Genomic DNA, 21528 nt, shown 5'->3' on the forward strand with positions numbered 1-21528 from the left:
GTTGCCTGTCAGTTGCTTTTATCTGATTCTAATACTGCCCAGCAAAGCAGCAGGATGTCCATCCCACATCTGATGTTATTCCTGCTCTTGTATTTTTACATTTATCCAGGGCATAAGATCCCTTCTATGCATTGGAATTACTTGTTATCCGTGGCAACTGATGAGCATGTTCTCAATAGGTTAGATTATAAAAGTTGGATTTTATAGATTCATTTTAATGATAATTATATAGTTAAATTGAGCTTTTAATGTGGATAAAAATAACAATAATTGTACTCAATAATTGCAACAGAAGATGAACAATCGCAATGTAACTTTTACGCTACTTTTTGAATCACAGTTATTGTGAGAAGCAGTTTAGGTAGCAAGCAACTTGTGAACTCAAATCAAAACAAACTGCATGGCTAGTTATTTTATTTGTTGGTGCTGCCACATGGCAGATAACAAGAATCCAAGAAATTTTCACCAGGCTATCATCAGGAACAGTTACAGGCTCCTCCGAATGTGCTCGTTACGTTGTGAAGAAGTGTCCTTACCCGAAATGTTATCTGTACATTTCCCTCCATGGAGACTACCTAACCCACTGACTTGCTCTAGTTTGGCTTTTGCTTAAGAATGTCAGTGTTGTGCTTTATAACTATGGCCATGCCCTGTATCTCATATTCATGTTCAGTTTGTGTAATGGTAAATCCAAGCAGTCATAGCCCACCGCTGCAGAAGATTGGTTTGAGCCTCCAGGATTTACACTAAATCTTGTTCTCAAGGTAAAGATTTCCAGAGACCACCAGTTGATAGCATTAAAGGCATTGCAAATACTCTTGTGAAAATATGCGTCTTCTTTGCCATCGGTTACAGACGCATTGAGGGGAGAAGTGAATCATTTGTGATTTGTATAAATAGTAGCAAATAGAATATTTGGGTCATGTGATTCAATAATCACGCGCACTTTCAGGAATCCTGCCACCCTGTAGTTGCAGATCTCTGTTAAAGTGCTGTTGATTGTCCATAGAAAGAGAATGAAATTTGATGCTCAAGCAAACCGTGCCATAGACCAGCTTCACATATCAGTTACACTCTTGATTGGCTAATATTTTCAATGTTTCCAGTGGCTGTTTGAAGTGATCTTGATACATCTAAATCGATGCAGTTATCACTGTGTTAGTGCCTGGCTGCAAGCTCCTTTCTGCTGTGTAATGTTGCTTTTCATAATTGCTACTCTGATGAATTGGACCTCATTCTTGTACAGGTATATAGACATCTACCTGAACATTCTGATTTTGAAGTACAAGCAGATGTGTGCCAGTTACCTGAGCTATATCATGACCTACTCTGACTTGTTTCTTGTCCTTTTAAGAAAAGCAAAGTTTCAATTGATTTCCCGGACAGCACCAGATCAAACGTTGCAAAGGCTCTTGAACACCTCGGTTAAAAAAGCTAGGATGAATTAAATGCTAAGAAGCCTCAGCAATGGGTTCTTCTTCACAATGTCGTCATTGTCTTGTTAAACATTTTATTTAAACCTGTAGATAAATGAGAAGGCCGTTCAGCCCCAATGAGTCTACGCCAACATTTTTGAAAAGTAATTCAATTAGTCCCTTGCAAAAGTGAAATATTGTGAATGCTGAAATCAGGTAAAAGGTCATTGACCTGAAACTTTAATTGTTTCTCCTGCTCCATAGCCCGTTAAGTATTTCCAGCCTTTTCTGTTTCAATTATATTAGTCTATGCCTTTGTTCTTTTGTATTCCTGTAATTTTTCTCCTTCAAGCATTTATCCTGTTTTGTTTTGAAGTACGCTGTTGAATCTGCCTCTCCCAATCAGTCAGGCAGTGCATTCCAAATCCCAGCCACATGTTGCAGAGACAAGTTGAGCTCACCATTCTGGTGGGACTTATTTTCCTAATCATCTTGAATCTTTGTCCTACGATCCTTTAGAAACACTTTTTCTTTACCTACTTGAACTGAATAATTTATGGGTTTTTTAAACATAATTAAAGTAAACCTACTCTTCTTATACTCCCTTGCTGTAAGAAAAATAATTCTTACTTCTCCATTGTATCCACGTGGCTATAATCTCTTGTTCGTGGAAACGTTCTTGTTCAAACTCGAGATCATCTTCAAGTGAGGTGCCCAGAATTTAATATTATGGAAAGCAAAAATCCATTAAAAGAGCATTTTTGTATAAATGAACAATGTCTGCAGGCAATGGAAGTGACAGTCAATGGTCAGTTTGATAGTGCTTCTGCCTCACAGCTTAAGTGACCTGGGTTCTGTACTGACCTATAATACTGTGTGGGGAATTTGCATGTTCTCCTGACTGTTCGTTTAATACCGGGTGCTCCAGTTTCCTTACATTTTTTACATAAATACTAAACCTGATGGATGAAATGGATAATGCAGACTGGAATTTAGGCTGCAGTGTAACAGTATCATAATGCCAAGTGTGGAACAACTGCAAAAACTATTGAATATCTGAACTAAATTTTAAAAAGCTAGAAATATTCAGCATATCAGGCAGCACATGTACAGGAAGAGAAACGGAGTCAATATATATTTCAGGTTGATATTTTATTGTCATCTTATTTCTGGGTAAAGGTGGTGGATTTAACAGGTAGTCAAAAAACAAAAGAAGCAGTCCATATGAAAATCTTCAACCTGAACCATTAGTTCTGCTTCCTACTCCATAGTTGCTGCCTGAACTGCTAAGTATTCCCTGTGTTTTACACTTTCTTTTCACATCATTATATATTGCTTTATTCATCTGCTTTCTCAATGTGTAAGGTATTTTCCTCAACTAATTGAAATCCAAAAGAGAAAAAGTAGCAAAATGGGTTAGAATCCTTCAATAAAAAAACTCCAAACAGCTTTCTGCTCAAAAGTGCAGACTTGGATGCTCGCAGCAGATTTATTTCTAAATAAAGTAAAAGCTATATATTTTTGTTTAATATGGAATAACACAAGGATTGTGTTTAATGTACTTAATTCATTACAGATACATTGATGAATTGAAATGAAAGGCCAAAATTTCATTGGAATTCTGGTAGATAAACTGTGTTATGTAGCTATCACCAATAACAATGAGGTAACCATTGCCAGTTAGCCTTGACAAATGTGGAGTAGGAGAACATAGTAGATTAAGAATGTCGGACCTGTATACAAACAACAGCACAAGCTTTTCCTTCAGAAATATAAATACTTGAAACCCACAAGGAACAGTATGCAATAAGGTTGACATTCTTATTTTTAGGGTACTTATTGTATCATAGTTGCTGCTACTATGAATGTTATACTTCAGATAGCATCACAGGATAGCATCCCTCTTTATTGCAGCAAAGAAGGTTTTACTGATGTGTAGAAAGGAACTGCAGATGTTGGTTTACATCGAAGAATGCTGGAGTAACTCGATGGGTGAGGCAGCATCTCTGGAGAAAAGGAATAGGTGATGTTTCGGGTCAAGAACCTTCATTAGACCGAAAGTTTGAGTCTGAGACTGAGGGGAGAGTGAAGGCTGACTCCTTTCTTCTCTCCAAAGATGCTGCCTGTCCCACTGAGTTACTCCAGCATTTTGTGTATCCCTCTCCCCTGACTGGTTTAACAGATGCTCTGCTTTGTATAGATCTACCAACAGCATTATCAGCAGGAACTGCCACTTAGAGCATGAGAGGGTGCAATCTTCCCAATGACTCATTCTCCCAAGTTGCAGAGCATTAGTGATTGTATCTTTTCATGTTTGCCAACAATATTTGACATCCTTTGCAGAATTATTACCCCAGGAACATGTAAATGGAGGATTAGCATTATCAGTACAATCCCAGTTACTCATAGAGAAAATATTTGAGAAGCATAAATTACCTGGCGTTTCCCCCTTCTGACACATATTTGTCAAACAATGACAAGCAACACCTTCTCCTCCGATTACCATTTTGACACAATGTCATATAATGATGCCATTGTTAAGGACCTGAATAAAAAGCATGTAGAAAAAGATCAATAAAATAAAAGCATTCATCGCAGAAAGGGAGAGAGTTGCCTGAGTCTCACTGTTACATTCATTCCAAGATCTCTGCATTAAACAGGCACTTTTATATATTCTTTTTGCCAGATTTATGACTGTTGAATTCTTGCTGTTTTTATTTCAATGTTATCACTGCATATGTTTAGTGCATTTTTCATTTGGTTGATGGACACTGCTTTTGAACAGTGATTAGCTAATGACAGGAAGACCTATTTGCATGTAAACTAACCTAATAGAATTGGGTTAAGATTTTTATGGCTTGTCATTGTGTGTTATTTCTCTGTTGTCTTTTTGTGTTATATTATTTTCCTTGATTTTGAAAGATATTGTAAATCACTTTGTCGTAGAATCAGAGAGTTACACAGCATAGAATCAGTCCCTTCAGCTATCATGTCCATGCTGACCTTTTTGCTCATCTATACTAATGTCTTGTGTTCTGTATCCTTCTGGGCCTTGCCCATTTAAGTACTTCTTTAAATGTCTCTTGAATGGTGCAATTATATATGACCCTTCAGCCCATGAGTCCGTGCTGACCTACCATCGCCTACACACTAGTTCTATGTTTTCCCAGTTTTGCGTTCTACACACCAGGGGCAAATTACAAAAAACATTCCACTCAAATCTGCTTTAAAATTACTTCCCTTAAACGTATTCCCTCTTGTTTCTGACAGCCTTACCATGGGAAAATTATTCTGACTATATCCTCTCTTCACATCTCAAAACTTAATATACCTCTATGTTACCCCTCAGGCTTTTCCACTCCCAGGGAAATCAACTCCAGCATATCAAATTGCTCCCATAACTAAAGTCTTGTAATCCAGGCAACATCATATGGAATTTTCTTTACTCCCCAACATAACCACATTCTTCCCATAGTGCAGCAACTAGAACTGCACACAGTCCTACAAATGCAGTCTAACCAATATGTGTAGGAAATAACGGCAGATGCTGGTTTAAATTGAAGATAGACACAAAATACTGAGTTACTGCAGCATTTTGTGTCTATCTGCAGTCTAACCGATGTTTTGTAAAGTTGCAACAGAACTTCCCAACTTTTACATTCTGTGTCCAAACTTATGGGGGCAAGCATGTCATATGCTTTAGTTTACTTTACAACACAGCACAGCAGATACAGCACAAAAACAAGCTCTTCCACCCACTGAGTCCACACAGACCAGCGATCACTCCATACACTAACACTATCCTACGCAGTAAGGCCAATTTACAATTTTACCGAAGCCAATTAACCTACAAGCCTGTGTGGCTTTGGAGCAAGGGAGGAAACCGGAGCACCCGGAGAAAACCCACGTGGAAGCAGAGAGAACCTACAAACTCCGCAAAGACATCACCCGTAGACAGGATCAAACCTGGGTTTCTGATGCTGTAAAGCAGCCAGCAATTCTGCTGCTGCCCCACTGCCGCCCTTCTGCACCTTCTTCACCATCCTATTTATTTGTGCTGCCACATTCAGGGAACTATCAACTTTGAACCACTAGATCCCTCATTTGTCAACATTCCTTAGCGCCTTATCCATTTACTTCATATATCCAATCCCTTCCTGCATGTCTTCCCTGAATGATCAATTGCAGCAACCCCATAGAGTTGCTGTTTGAGGACTGTTTGAGTCACTGTTATCATCAGAGCCACATGTTTGAGGATAAATAGTCCACACCTGTGACTGCCACTGGTGGAGGGCTTGCTTTATTGATGTAGCCATGGATAAAAACACCATTGACAAGAATAGTTATTGAACATACTTCATTGTCCTTGAGAAGATGGCATGAGGAGTGCCTTAAACAACTACGGTCCATGCAATGTCACAGGTTCCTGTGGAAGATGGGAAATTCCGGGATTTTAACGGTGATGAATATAGAATAACAACCACATTTTCAGGTCCCTATTACATGTAGAATATGAGGGTGCTTGAAAGTGCTGGAATATTTTATTCCATTCAATAAACTAAATCCAAGATAGTGTCATATTAGTGGTGATTTCATGCTGTCACTACTCTTCTGGGTGGTTAATGTTGCAGGTTTAGGAGATGCTACTGAAGAAATGTCAATGAGTTTGAGCTGCGCACCTGGTGGATAATATATGTTGTACACTCAACACACCCATGATGAATGTTTCATGGTCATTTGTCGGTCAAACAGTCTGCTTTTCTAGATAGTAGAACAGGACATACTTGAAGGATACAAAGTGTTTTGTAGTTATTCAGCAGTTCAGGCAGCATCTCTGGAGAATATGGATAGGGAACATTTTGGTTGCGACCTTTATTCAGACTGATTGTGGGGGGTGTGGGGGGGGGAGCCAGAATAGGGGAGAGGAGGGACAAAGAGTGGCAGCTGGACACAGGCAAGGGAGATGTTTGATAAGCAGATGATTGGAACAAAGGCTAGAGATAAAGGCAGAAGGTATTAGGCAGGATTGAAGTTGTGAACTGTGAAGCTTGTGGGTGGAAAGTCGCAGGAGGGGAGAAATATGTGGGAGTCTAGCTGGGGCACAGGGGGGGAGGGGGGATGAAAAAGGGTGGTGTGGGGGAGAAGGGGAAGTGGGTTAGTACAATACCTAATATTGAAGAATTCAATGTTCATAGCATTGGGTTGTAAGCTACCCAAGCGGAATATGAGGTGCTGTTCCTCATGTTCACAGACAGGGAGAATTGGGGGAAACTATTGGAAAGACTGTAATAGGTTCCAACTAAAGTTGTCTAAGTAACAATCACTTTTTTTTTAAAAGGCCGTTAGATACAAAAAACAAACAAATTGAAAATGAAAAGTTCAACTACATCTGTGAAAGGAAATGAAAGCATGGTTCCTTGGAATTGTTATTAACTTAACTGTTGGGATTGGCTGTTGACTTATGAATAAGTTTTTTGTGGCTTTTCCCATTGACATTTGGTCCAGAATATGACATCATATATGTCTAGTGAAAATAGAGATATTATAACAATGGTAGTTCCTAAATCTATAAAGTTTGTTATTAATTTTAATCTATCAAATAGTGTGTGTCCTCAGTTTATTCAGACAGAGATGCCACATTATTGTCAGTTCTGCTGTGTGGAAGAAATTGATATTTTTTTCAAAAGTCACTATTTAATTTTATGAATGCCATAAAAATGTGCCTGCTTTGGGAAAGAAATTTTGTAGTTTAGCTTACTGCAATATCACATTTCATTCACATCGATGCTGCCTCCATTAACTATAATCGTTGCTTACAAATCCTTTTGTTTAGCTGTGGTTTTGACTTGTTCATTATTATTTTTACTCTGTCCCACAGCCAAATGGAAGCAGCCAAGGCAAAGTCCATAATCCATTCCTTCCCACCCCAATGTTGCCACCCCCACCTCCTCCACCTATGGCTAGGCCTGTGCCTTTGCCAGTGCCAGACACAAAACCAACTACCACTTCTACAGATGGAGGAGCAGCATCACCTACTTCACCCAGTAAGTGTACTTCAGCAAACCCCATGTATATTATATGAACATAGATAGTGCTGGCCTTCTAAGGTGGTCCAAGCAATAGGTCACATATCTAAATGCACAGAGATGTTAATGTGGAAAGCTAGATAGTTCATCCTTTTTCTATATAAAGTTACTTTGCATCATTTTCATTATTATCAATGGAAAACATCAAACTTCACTAAAATCATTTTCCACTGAGCATAAAGATTTTCCTCCTGCAATTATCTGTTTGCTGGCTTCCAGATAAATGGTGCCTGTATTTAAGTTGTTAAGTGACTTTTCTTCAACAGTGTTTTCTCCCTTAAACAATAAACATTATGAAATGTGAAAACTGTTCAGGGTTTTCTTTGCATCTGTTTTCAGAAATAGTCCTATGGTAGAGAATTAATTAGCAATGTACCTTTTGTCCATGATTTGGAATGAGACATCTGGTTAAGGCTTGTTAAATGGGAGACCAGCACAGGAGAACATAGTGGCCAACCTTGGACTCCCATCTGTGCTCTTGATGCAATTTTCAGGCCTGTCTCTAAATAGTAATCGGCTTCACTGCTGAAAATGCACAATCTGATGCATGACCCCAGAGAATGCCCAATGAATTTTTCCCAGGGATACTTGGTGACCTTTAAGAGAGGTAAGTTTTCGAGCGATTTTAAGGACTAGCAAGCACATTAATGCTCCTTCCTGACTTGGAAAATAAAGTATGTCCACGTCCAGACTATTATTATTCATTTCTCCATCCCAAAGGCCAACAAAGGATCTTGGTAGAGATGCAATTCCATGCAGGACTCAGCAGCGATTTGCCATCTGAAACCTACAACTCTAATATTCAAATGAGGCTCAATTCCTGAGGTAGACAAAAATGCTGGAGAAACTCAGCGGGTGAGGCAGCATCTATGGAGCGAAGGAATAGGTGATGTTTCGGGTCGAGACCCTTATTCAGATTCTTCTCAATTCCTGACAATGGCTTACCTGATTGTCAATTATAGTGATGCACTGCTAACGCACACATTGGGTCCAAGTTAACAATCACACACCGCCCATGCAGGGGTCAAGCTTCTTTTACTCCTGCCTGTCATTCAGTCAACAATTTAGTGTACAAATTGGTCAGATATTGATCTGTTAACTCCCCACAAACATTATCCCACAGTGTGTCAGAAGCTTGGAGTCACGCGCATCGCTGACACTCAGTCACTTGTGTTTTCTGACTGAGATGCATGCTTTTGGGCTCTTCAGCTAATACAATCATTTGTATTAGATGAATGATAGATTAGAAGGCATAAGCATAGATCAGATTTTTTTAGGCTTATTCTTGGGATGGTGCAAGACCATTTCACTATTCCAAGCTGCCATGTTAGTGATAGAAAATAAAAATAAGTAAATCTTGCATGCATGTTGGCAGATTGGGAGTTGCTATTTGCTTGTGAATGACAGTAGATTCACTATATAAGGCTGTACATACATGTTCTGAAGTAAGTTGAGGTTAAGTATGATCATATATCTCATGATTGTTTACTGAAGAATTCTACCAATGCTGCTGGTAGCATAATTGAAATTATACTTAAAAGATGTGTTTCTCTGCCAGTGAAAATGAGGCAATAAATGTGGTCACATATTTCTTGCAAATTATTTGACTACATTTCAGCTTCTTCATTAGCATGGATCAAAACGGAAGGTCAACTGCAATTGGGAGTAAATCAAATTTTAAAAAGATATTATTACCTGTCCATATTTTACATCCTGTTAAGTTTAAAATATATAAATATTTTCAATTTGAAGCCTGATGTCCTTACACTAGACGTTGCACCTTCGTATTTGTAGGTGAGCTTGCATAACAGAAATAATAGGATGCATCTTGTCAGTGTACCTTTAGCTGCAGGTGGGTGGCAAAGTGGTGTTGCAGCCAGCTCAGCTCACTGCCTGCAGCAATTGAGATGAGAATTCTTCTGGCTGTTGTGTGCAGCAACATGATGGAAATTGGGAATTATTCCTCACACTTTTCACTCGTGCATTTCTAATAACACAGGAAATACCCAAGAAGAACATTCTGGCCTATTTACAACTAGATCAAATTTTACTCAAACATTTGTAATATGTTCTTCAGCAATTTTCAGTAGTGCATCATTAAATATCAAGGAGATTTTGTCCGATAATAAATTGAATGAAGATTCAATTGTAAAATCCTGTAAAATCACAATTTTATCCCTTTCTTGCTCTTATTTAGCTCCCAGGAAGCAATGGATATAGCCCAAGCAGTTTTCAACATTCTAAAATCCTAGTCATTGTTTATTGCAATAAGTTATTGTTAATAGTAACATTAGCAAATGTCTGCCTCTTAACCTCTGTAGTGATATGTTGCCATTATTGTATACTTTGAGTGATGATTCCACTTGACATCTATTGTTTTTGTTGTTTTAACTCATTTGTTTATATTGCTTCATCATTCCTCAGATCCTTGCATTCCAGATAATAACAGATATTAACTAGCGGCATTTACTGTGACCCTTGATAGATTTGTTTCCCCAATGATACATCTTGTAAGAAATAAAATTAACTTACTGTTTTGCAATGGAAAATTGTAGCGCTGCAATTATCACCCTACAAAAAGAAAAGGTTGTGCCTTTCTATGTCTGTTTTTAAAAATAAATGGAAGCCAAAGTTCTTCAAGCTTTGTTATTAATCAGGGGGTTTAAAAGGTGCACCATGCATAAATGTGGGTGAGTGCTTCTACAGACCCTGCTGTCTTTCAATCAGGCTTAAGATGTGTGTTGTTTGTGTGCGACCCACTGCTGCTTCTTGAACGCATGTATCCCTTCCCTTCACAGCCTACTCGACACCCAGCACCTCCCCTGCAAACCGATTCGTGAGTGTTGGACCACGGGATCCCAGCTTTGTAAATATCCCTCAACAGCCACAGGTGGGCAGCTTTGAATCTTTTTGTATCCAGTGTAGCTTTTTGTGGTCTTGTCATTTAGTGCAGTGAGCTGCAATCATTTGCTACAATTGTACTGCACGTTGGAATTCTTGAACTATATGTTCGAGCTACGAAGCCATCTGGACGTAAAATCCACGCATCCTCTAATGTTGCCGAGCAAAAAAATGTAGTGTTGTAAGTCATTATAAAGTAGTAAAATGTTGCCAAGTTTGTTTTTACTTTCATAATTCATAGGAAGTACATCAGTTGGCTAGTTTTTAATTTGTATTTCTTTCTTCTTTAACCTTTCATGTCCCAATGAAGGAAAAACAGCAAAGTGGTGTGCAGATTCTAGTTTACAAAGTGATGGCTGCAATTTCTGTCTAAGTAGTCTCAAGACCTACAGGAATTCAATCTGTCTAATTTAGAAGAGCTGTTTTAGTTTAGTCAGTTATTTTAATGTGTACTTTTATAAAATACCTCTAAGCTGATGATGTAGCTTCAAATGTATGAGCCTGAGAATAGAATCAATAATTTAACATTAAGAATATCATGTTCAGATCACATAATTCACATGAACCTAAGGACGAGAATCGGGAGAAGGCCTCTCATTTCTTCACCAATCTCCACCAATCAATAAACTTATGGCTGATCCTTTACCTCGGCACAGTTTCCTAATTAAACCCCATGCCTCCACTGGTAATTGATTCCCTTAAATTACGAAATGTTATCTATCCTTTTCCTAGCCATACTCAATCATCAAATGCTCTTGAGCAGAAAATTCCAAAGATTCACTACGCTTTGGTTGAGGAATTTTCTTCTAATTTCAGTACTGAATGGCTGACCCATAGTTTCGAGTGTAACCGCTGATTCCAGGTACCTCAGCCAGGACAAACATGATCCATGCATCTACCCTGTCAGGCCCTGTAAGAATTTTGTATGTTTCAATGAGATCACCTCAAATTTGTTTAAACTCATGAGAGTCTGTGGTGTCATCTCTCCTCAAAGGACAACATTTCCAAGCCAGGAATCAATCTGGTGAAGGTAGACACAAAAAGCTGGAGTAACTCAGCGGGACAGGCAGCATCTCTGGAGAGAAGGAAAGGGTGACATTTTGGGTCGAGACCCTTCTTCAGACCCGAAATGTCACCCATTCCTTCTCTCCAGAGATGCTGCCTGTCCCGTTGAGTTACTCCAGCTTTTTGTGTCTATCATCGGTTTAAACCAGCATCTGCAGTTCCTTCTTACACATCAATCTGGTGAACCCTGATTAAACTTCATCTATCATAGGTAGACTGTTCCTTAGGTAGGGTGGCATGACCTGTCCGCAATATTCCAGGTGCATTCTCACCAACCCGCTGTATAATTTCACTGAGGTGTCTTATTCTTGTATTCAAATGATCTTGCAACATTCTGTTTATCTTCCTATTTATCTGTTGTATCAGTAGGTTAACTTTAATTTATGTACAAGGATACTCGTCTTTCCAAGCACCAATCATTTATACTCTGTTACTATTTACATTTTGCCAAGTTATTTTCTGCTGTTTATTCATTATTCATTCTATTGAAATTCCTCTGAATTTTCCCTGCATTCAACTCTAACTATATTAATTAAAGAGGTGCTTATCAGTTTATTTAGCAATTTCTTTTCATTTATAGTGGGCAGGGAAGTGTCTTAAAAATACAGCAAATGTTGGCATATGAATCCAGTACAAATTACAAAGAGCAGATCAGGCAGCATGTGTGGGGAGACGAGGGAATGGACAGACAATGTTTTGGGTTGAGACCCTTCTTATGACCCATCATCTAAATCTGAAGAAATGTCCCGACCCAAAGCATTGTCTGTCTATTCCCTCCACAGATGCTGCCTGACCCACTGTATTCCTTCAGCACTTTGCATTTTGCTTAAGATTCCAGCATCTGTAGTTTCTTGTATCACCATATGCATCTAATCTCCCTACTTTCATAGGAACCACTAATGTTTCTCTTTCCCATTCAGATAGTATAATCTCTCAAAATAGGGGCTGCTCAATAAAAAAGAAGGCAAGTGTTGCAGAAAATCTCAGTGAAGTATTATGAATGTAGTTTGTGCTGAAATGTAATTTCTTAATCCGAAAAATTTTGTGTGTCTGAGGCAACTGAGTGAGAGCGTCAAACTACTTACTAATAGAAAGTCAAGATGATTCTCCTTTCATCTTGTGTTCAACCTGAGCTGATTCTACAGATAACCAGTGATTGATGACCAGATAGTTCATGGAGTTTTAATACCATCAATTGCAGACTAGAGTGCCCTAGAAAGTGGAAGTGCTGTGGCTTACAAATTACATTATAAATGGGTAATTGAACCTTCTTGTAATCTTTAAAGTGATGGTTCATCCTGGTAGTCTCGATTGTTTCTGTCTTTAAAGATTGTTTTCTTTTTTTTTTGTCTGCACTCCAATCTTTTAATAAAATATATATTCAAGGATTTCTTAATCATTGAAGTGGTATTGGATCAGTGCAGGGATTCTTTAATTTATAAAAGGGCAGCTTTCCTAAAAAGTGTTTTGTGTCATGAAATTGTGTAAGTCAAAAGGATAAGCAGTTGTCATTATGGAAACTTGGGTCCATTTGTTTGTTTGCAGAGAGTGATGTGCTTGCTATTCGTTAGTGCAAAAATTGCTTTCTACAGTACATCAAGAACATTTATTCTTACGGGTCATTGGTGTTATAGTGAAAACTTGTTTATAAATCAAGGAATCCCTTTAGTAGGGTATGTTTGGTGAGGTTGAAGCTCACTAAAACTGTGGATCCCCTCAGTTCGATGCAACAGAGTGGTGGGAGGAGACAGATTAAGTCATGATAAAATTGTGAACGCAGGTGTCTGCAGGAGGGAGGAGAAGATGCAAATCTCTGGCATTCTTGAAAGAATAAGAAATGAAAACCATTAACTGTTTCCTAGATCACTTCAAACCTTATAAAAATGACTCAAGTTTAGTCTTGTAAACTTATTTGGCTATGAAATGTGAGACGGTGATGAGAATATGTTAAAAAAATATTGAGTTTAAGGAAAAAGAAATGAAGCTGAATCGCCAAAATAAATTTCATTTTTTTACAGAATTGTTCATTTATAATTGCACTGCCCTATCCCATATGTAAATTATAGTCAAAGAGTTGTACAACCTAGAAATGAGCCTACCGGCCCGTGATGTCTATGCCAACCATTATGCCTACTACACTAATCCCAACTACCTGCACTAATTCTAATTCTCCCGTTGCATTGCTCATTCAAGCACCTGTCTAGATGCCACTTTATTATTGTTATTGTCCCTCCTTCCACCATCTTCTCTGAAGGCTCTTTCCTGATACTCTTTATGTGGGAAAGGAAATGCCCCTCAAACTCCCTTTAAACTTGCTTGTGCTCTCTCTTTGCCTATGCACTACATTTTTCAAAACCCCAACATGACATTGTCAATCTACCCTTTCTTTGTCACATAATTGTATATTCTGCAATCATATCACCTCTCAGCTTCCTTCCCTTCAGGGAAAACAAACCTATCCTATACGATTTCTCCTGATAAGTTAAGCCCTCTAATCCAGGCAACAGTTTATGAAACTTTTTGGCATCCTCTCTGGTTTAATCATGTCCTTCCTTACAGTGTGGTGATTAAAACTGCACACAATATTTCAAGTGTGGCCCAACCAACATTTCGTACAATGGGAATATGACTCTCCAATTCTTAATGCCTTGACCAATGAAGGCAAGCATACTATACACCATTCTCACTCCTCTGTCTACCTGTGTTGGAAACTGTCCTTTACTCCAAGGTGTCTCTGTTCAACAATACTCCCCATTCACTGCCATTCACGGTGAAGTGTATTTAATTAAAAACCTGACCATGAACAAGTTTATGTGCTGTTGATGGGGATACTTTGATACTTTCTCATAAATCATAAATTATGAAATTAGATCAATGATTCAATTCAATTCAAACAACAAATTTCTTGAAAATTAGAACAAATCATAATATTGCAAAATGATAGCTAGTACAATCAAATATGAAAAATACATTGCTATACTGGACTGAATTTACAGTTTTGTTGTGACTTATCTGTGACGCAGCACATTTTCTTGCTATCTTTGTACTTGAGAACTCGATTCTAGATTACAGTGTTACAATAGGTCAGTTAGTAGACATTAAGCAACGTTTAAACCCTTTGGAGTGGGAATGGAAGAGTCACAGAAAGAATAATGTTGGCTGAAGGATAAAACACCTAAAGCTGCAGGATTCTTTTCAGGGACTTTTATGTTAAATCAAAACCTTCAACATGTGTTGAGTAATATATCTTCTCACTAAAACTTCGTTTAGAGTTTATTACATGTATTTTTTTTTTTAATGTAATAAATTCTAGCTTAACCAGAGAATGGATCTGTCTGTTTAGCTGTTAACCTGCCACATAAATAAGTAAAATGCCAGCAGCATTCCACTGCAGGGGCAGGTTTTATCGGCCAGTTACAGCATTTTAAAAAAAAATTCCCAATCCTCATCTTGACCTTTATTGACTTAATGTTTCCATGCTTTGATTAAATATTTAAAAGTCAACTCTATCTACTTTCTCAATTTTAAGTTTATTTCAAATAATGTCAACTATTTATAGGAAAATCCAGTACGGTTGCAAAGAGACCAGTGGGTAACTATCCTTGACAATGACAGGAGACCTGAATTAACGGATTGTAGAGATACTGAAACTTTAAGGCAACTGTGCACAAGTAACATGTGTTTGCAACTAATCAGGCAAGGAGGAAGCTGGTTCTGCTATTTTATTAACAGTTCCACTTTATATGTAAATGCCAGAGACACTTGTGGCTCTTTATGACCAGCTGATGCTGCATTTCAGAAGTCAGATTGGACCCACGATCTGACCTCTAGAATGCAGTATATTAATGCTGATTTATGTGCTGGAATTACTTCATAAACAAGGCCTACCTCAGAGGCTGAATTCACACCAGATCTGATCAGAAACTGATAACAATCCTACCAGTTGGAAGAGCATAATATTGCCCACTCTCTGCCTTTTCAAACTGTCTACCTTTTATCTAGTCTGTTGTGCTTGGTGGTAGCATTTATATTTTGTTGAATTGGCAATGAGGGTGTATGTCATGGAGATGCCCAGCATTATGGAGTGGTTTATTTTATTTGGTGCGGGGTGAAAACTTCCAAATGTGGATTGCGTAACAAAAGCCAACTTTTCAACTTGCCCATTTGGCAAAAACCAAGTGTGTGCTTGTGCGTGTGTCTGTGTGGAAGAGGTGGGAATGGTTGGCTGCGAGTAGTTACAGTTAATTTAAAGCCGTGCCCTTCTCCCACTCTACTATCTTTGTGAAAAGTCTTTGGACACAATCGATAGCTCAGTGGGTGGAATGTAGTTGAGCTCCATAGTAAAAATGTAATTCCAGTGTCAATGTTGTTGGCAGGGCTGGACATGATATGTTTCCTGAAGCTGCCCTCTTAGACCAAGCTAGCCGGAACTGTAGGAGGCTCAAAAAAAGCATGTTTGAAAATGTGATTCCCTTTATGGGATAAGAAGAGCAGAAGTGAAACCTTGTATTTTCTCTTGACTTTCACCCTCCTTCCCAACTTCCACCTTAAAAAAATTCTTACAATCCACCTTTTCTCTCGATGGCTAGTAAAGCCCAATCTTTAAAGGCTTCAGAGTGATGTCTTATGGCAGCTTGGGCTTTCTTTGGATATTAAATGGGTATTCATCAAATAATTGTGCTTCACACGATGTAGGCCCCAGGCTGCAGTGGTGGTCAATTTTCTGCCCAACTCTAAGCGTAGAAGTCTAACTCAGCACTGATGTTTAGCCAACAAAAACACTGCTTAAATAAGATGTTTTTAAGTTATCTGTTCAGAGAAATTATGAGAAGTATGTAAAGAAGGCCACATTGGAAACACCAAATGCAGTATTCGAGGTTAGAGGAGGTGCATGTGAACCTCTGTCTCATCTACAAGGATTGTTGGAGTCCCTGGATGGATGTGAGGAAGGACGTAGAGAGACGTTATTGCATCTCTTGGGTTGGTCGCAGATGGTTTGGATGGGAAGGGATGAGTGCACCTAGAAGTAGCAGAGGGAGCGGTCTCTGTGGAAGGTGGCGTTGGGAAGATGTGAATGGTGGTGGGATCATAATTGAAGGTGGAGGAAATTTTGGCAAATGATGTGTTGGATGTGCAGGCTGGTGGGATGAAATGCGAGGACCAGGAGATCTCTATTCTTGTTCCTTCTGGGGGAAGGTGGAACAAAAGCAGAACTAGGTGTCACAACGGAGCCATGGGTGCAGGATCCATCTGTGACAGCAGTGGGAGGAGGTGTTGACCAGATAATTGAGAGTCAGTGGGTTTGTCGAAAACATCAGTTGTTAGTCTGTCTCCTGTGATGGAGACCGAGAGATCAAGAAAGGGGAGAGAGGTGTCAGGGATAATCCATGTTAATTTGAGTGCAGGGTGGAAGTTGGTGGTTAAGTTAATACAATCAATGAGTTCTGCACGAGGTTCTATCTACGGTTTCCAAATTCCACACCTGAGAATTTCACATCTGGTTGTAAGCTGAAAAAATACATCTAATTGTCATGAATAATCAAGAAGCTAAGGATCGTTTATGGTGAACTGAGGGCAATTTTTGTTTAGAGTCTCTTGCCCATAGTAGGGAATCTAGGACCAGAGAACATTGGTTCAAGGTGATGGTGAAAAGATTTAATAGGAATCTGAGGGGTAGCTTTTTCACACAATGGTTGGTGGGTGTATGGAACAAGCTGCCAGAGGAGGTAGTTGAGGCTGGGACTATCCCAATGTGAGTTAGACAGGTACATGGATAGGACAGGTTTGGAGGGATATGGGCCAAGCGCACGCAGGTGGGACTAGTGTAGTTGGGACATAGTTGGCCAGTGTGGGCAAGTTGGGTCGAAGGGCATGTTTCCACACTGTATCACTCTATGACTCTATGTGCTTCCATATTGTCAGCGGCAGCTTTGTTCTGCACAGCTGTCCTTGTATTGCCAGTCTTTAAATCACAACTAGGCCAGGTGTGCAGCATTAAAATGTAACCATAGTTCTCGGCGCACAGTTCATTTCTGACCATCAATATATTGTAGCTGCAATTGGTTTTGCATTGTCAGGACAATGAAATCTGCATCACTGGAGAATTTTTTTCCTGTTATTTTGGAAGCAAATCCAATATTAATTAGTTATGAATTAGCCATAAGATCTGTTGGTAATACTGCATTATGACATTCTTATTGTGCAACTCTGGTTAGATGGCCATTTTTGAGGAATTTGATATAATTTTAAGATTTGACTGTAGATTGGTGTCAGAAGAGATAAGAGATGTGCATATATTACGTGTCTCTCCCATCCATCTTCTCTGATTATTTTTTACTGCAGATAACACAGTATTGGATTAGCTTGCTGTACAGCACATCAGGAGGAAGATCAATTTATTGACTTTGTCATCATAGTAAGTAATAGTTGAAGGAAAGGAATAGAAGGCAAGACTGCACTGCATCAAAAATAAAATGTGCCATCTACTTTTTCTATAACTTATGCATCCTTAACTGTTTACACAGGAAAGAGCACTTCAGTAATTCAGTGGTTGTACATTATTAATTAACCTCAGCTCAGAGCTCGACAGAATTGCATGGTTTTGCAAAACTGCACTGTTTGATTTCTTGTAGGTGATGGAGACATTGACCAACTTTCAGCATTTCCTTTCCCTCTGCTGCTTTCCTCAGACTGCAATCAGATCACATTTTTGCACAAGTGACATTATAGCTTATCAATAAAATAGATTAATGGCGGCATGGCTGGAACAAAACTGGCACATTTTCTTTCCCAGGTGTTTTGAATTGAAATTCATCCCTAATGACATCTGATGACCTACAGGCAAGTCTAGATGGGCTGCTTCTATTTCATATTAAATTATAATACAAGAGATTTCAAGGCGAATATTCAATGATTTTCAATATTATTAATTCTGTATATAATCCAGGTTTAATTATTTAAAAAATAATTCCAGGTTTAATTTTTTCACCATTTTTAATTTCATCAAATTATAGGTGATTGGTTTATAAGGCTAAGCTTTATATCTTAAAATGGCCTGTTGTGGGTCACGCAATTTGGAAAATTAGAATCTACTGAAAATTATTGCTCTCATTCCCAATACGTATTCGACAAAATCATTGCGGAATCTTTGATCTGCAGACTCTGGTAATGCCACCTGCCAAGCATTTTGAGTCATGTTAGCTTCCAGGTAAAGAGAGGTGCAAAACTCTGAGAACTAGTTTCATATTTATATTTTCATATTCCTTTACAATATTGAAGAATGCCATTAAGCCACTGAGTCTATGCCAACTCTCATGAATTCCATTCCAGATTTATTTCCCCATAACCTATTATTTTGAACGTGTCTAGTAACTCCCACCTGAATCTCTCCTACCACCGACGTACATGAGGGATCATTTCCATTAGCCAATTAACCCACCAACCAGTATATCTTCAGGATAATGGAATAAACTGGAGCACTGAGGTGAAACCCATGCAGTCACAGGGAGAATATATGTACTCCGTATATATAGCATCGAGGTGAGAATTGAACTGGGCTAGTGGAGATTGGCACAGCAGCACATCTGTGCCACCCAGTTATGTGGAGACATAAAGCTACTGGAGTCTGTGGTAGAAATTGTCAGCAGCGGCTAGAAATGTGGATCACCGCCCATCTGCCACCTTCATGGCATCATTTATCCTGACTGGAGGTTCTGCCACCTACACACTGACACATACCTGTGTTCTTCTCCCTTCCTTTCATGGCTTCTTCATGTTTAACAGAGAATACTGATTGTAATGCATTTTAATGCTCTCAATGGCTTTCTGCATGAAGGTCATTCGAAAAGTCAATGCCCTTAATTGTTTGCAACCAGTTCAATTTCACTCGCTTGCAGTCTACTATTCCTGCCACCAGTTTATTCTTCACACACATCCAAATCTATCCCTGAAGTTTTGATAATGAGCTGACCATGGCAAACAACTTCCTACAATATAAACATAATTTCTTTATGTGCTATCTGTTTATGACCAAATGATCATTTGTCAGTCTCTCCTTTCATGGATGAATTGCACCACTCGTTCTCATCTTTTCACAAAGCTCAGTCCCTTCAAAGCAGTGATTCATCTTTCAGTTTCTGTTACGATGCCCTCAAATCTTTGCATTAGGCCAAATGATATCCCACAGTGTTGCTTCAGGTCTGCACCTGGTTGCCTCTACTGCTTCCTTTTACTTCATGGGCATTCTGTTGGGATCAAAGACACATGGCTTGCACTACAGTCTATGGGTTCTGAGGGGATTGAGGTCAATAGTGTAACCTATAGGCCCTTGCACAGCATGGGGGTGGGTGGTCTTTTATGCGGTGGGTGGAAGAATGGGGTTTTAGATGTCAAACATTTTGCTTATATTTTCGGGCTTCCACTTGCTTTTGTCATTGAAAAGTCAAGCTGCTTAGTGCTTTCCCAGATGCTCTTGTTGATTTTAGACACTCATGAGCTGAGGATTCCCATGTGTCAGTATGGGCGTACACTTTTTGCAGGAGGGCTTGAGAATGTTCTTGAGCCAGTTTCTCTGTCCTCCTGGACATTTCAGAACTCATATGCATGCTGTTCCAAGAGTGTGCATCAAGCATGCTGATGTTGTGGCCCATTCTCCATAACTAATTGAGCTTGATCCATGCAGCAGACATTTCTTGGTGAGTGGTTGCTGGATATCAATTTTCCTGGCCAGCAAATGGATTTGGGGGATTTTACAATCATCTGTTGGTGTTATAATTTGAGTGCGTTGAAGTGCCTACTGCGTTAGTCTGCGAAAACAGGGATGAACTATTTTGACTCCAACTCCTAGCCTCTTTTCCACAATCAGTTAGAAACTGTGCTGGCACACTGGAGCTGATGGTAGACTTTGTCATTAATGTATGTCTTTGATAAGGAGTGTCTCCCGAAACATAGTTATTGATCTACGTTTTCCTTGATCCCAATTCTGAGTTGATATTCATGGGAGGAGCTGGGGTGTGTTCTGCTGTTATGCTTAGAATGGCCAAGGAACTTCCATTAGCCATTGGTAAAATGATCAATTCCCTGACAATTGAAACAATACACACTAACTCGCAAGAAGACTTGGATAATTGGCTGACATGTGGCGAGTAACATAAGTGGCAAGTAATAACCACTTACACGCAAAAACACGAGAGAATCTAACCATCTCCCCCTTGTCATCGAAACTTCTCCTGGAGAGATCACCATTGACTAGAGATTCAACTGGACCTGCCACTTAAATACGCTGGGTGCAAGAGCAGTCAGAAGCTGGGTATTGTGCAGTGAATGACTCCCCTCCCGGTAGCCTAAAGTATTTTCATAATCCACATGACACAAGTAAGGGACATGATCAAATGCTCATGACTTGCCCAATGTGTGCAACTCCAATAACATGCAACACAATCCAGGTCAAAGCAGCCCACTTGATTGCTACCCTGTTCATCATCCATACCCTTCATTCCCTCTTCCTACAGACCCACCGCGTCTGCAGTGTGAACCATCTACAAAATAAACTGCATCAACTTTCTTTGGCTATTCCAACAACTCCTATAAAGTGCTTCAAAACTCTAGCCTAGAAATTCCAGAGCTTCCAAGAAGATGTGCTTGACTGGAATTGAAGATGGACCCCAGTGGTGTTTTCTCCAATGTAAATGTGTTATCCAGAGGTCAGGACTAGTGTGTAGGAAGGAATTGCAGATGCTGGTTTAAACCAAAGATAGACACAAAAAGCTGGCGTAACTCAGCGGGGCAGGCAGCATCTCTGGAGAGAAGGAATGGGTGACGTTTCGAGTTGAGACCCTTCTTCAGACTGTCAGGACTAGCTATTGATGAGGGGACTAGTGAGATTTCAAGATTAGGGATTGGGAATGACCCATAAGGAACTCGTGATGGGTGGAGATGTGGTTCATGTCATATTTTCAATTGGTAATTAGATATCTGGCCAGAAAGGGACTAGATTCTAATTCTTCCATTGTATTAGTAAGATCCAGTCATTGTAGAAATGACAGACAATGGTCACTCAGAGG

At 39.2% G+C, this 21528-nt stretch overlaps 1 protein-coding gene across 10 annotated transcripts in view; it reads left to right on the plus strand.

The window, feature by feature from the left end:
* nfia (nuclear factor I A) overlaps window positions 1–21528 on the plus strand; it is a 508421-nt gene that overhangs the window by 455366 nt on the left and 31527 nt on the right. For 8 of the 10 annotated variants that reach the window (XM_033028530.1, XM_033028528.1, XM_033028536.1 and 5 more), the window contains 3 exons: window positions 7294–7459; window positions 10300–10391; window positions 14175–14237. In XM_033028530.1, the coding sequence (XP_032884421.1) occupies window positions 7294–7459; window positions 10300–10391; window positions 14175–14237 (321 nt within the window). The remainder of the gene's footprint in view (window positions 1–7293; window positions 7460–10299; window positions 10392–14174; window positions 14238–21528) is intronic. The other 2 variants (XM_033028532.1, XM_033028539.1) reach the window with 2 other exon arrangements.

Source organism: Amblyraja radiata, chromosome 10, assembly GCF_010909765.2.
Source record: "Amblyraja radiata isolate CabotCenter1 chromosome 10, sAmbRad1.1.pri, whole genome shotgun sequence".
NCBI lineage: Eukaryota > Metazoa > Chordata > Chondrichthyes > Rajiformes > Rajidae > Amblyraja > Amblyraja radiata.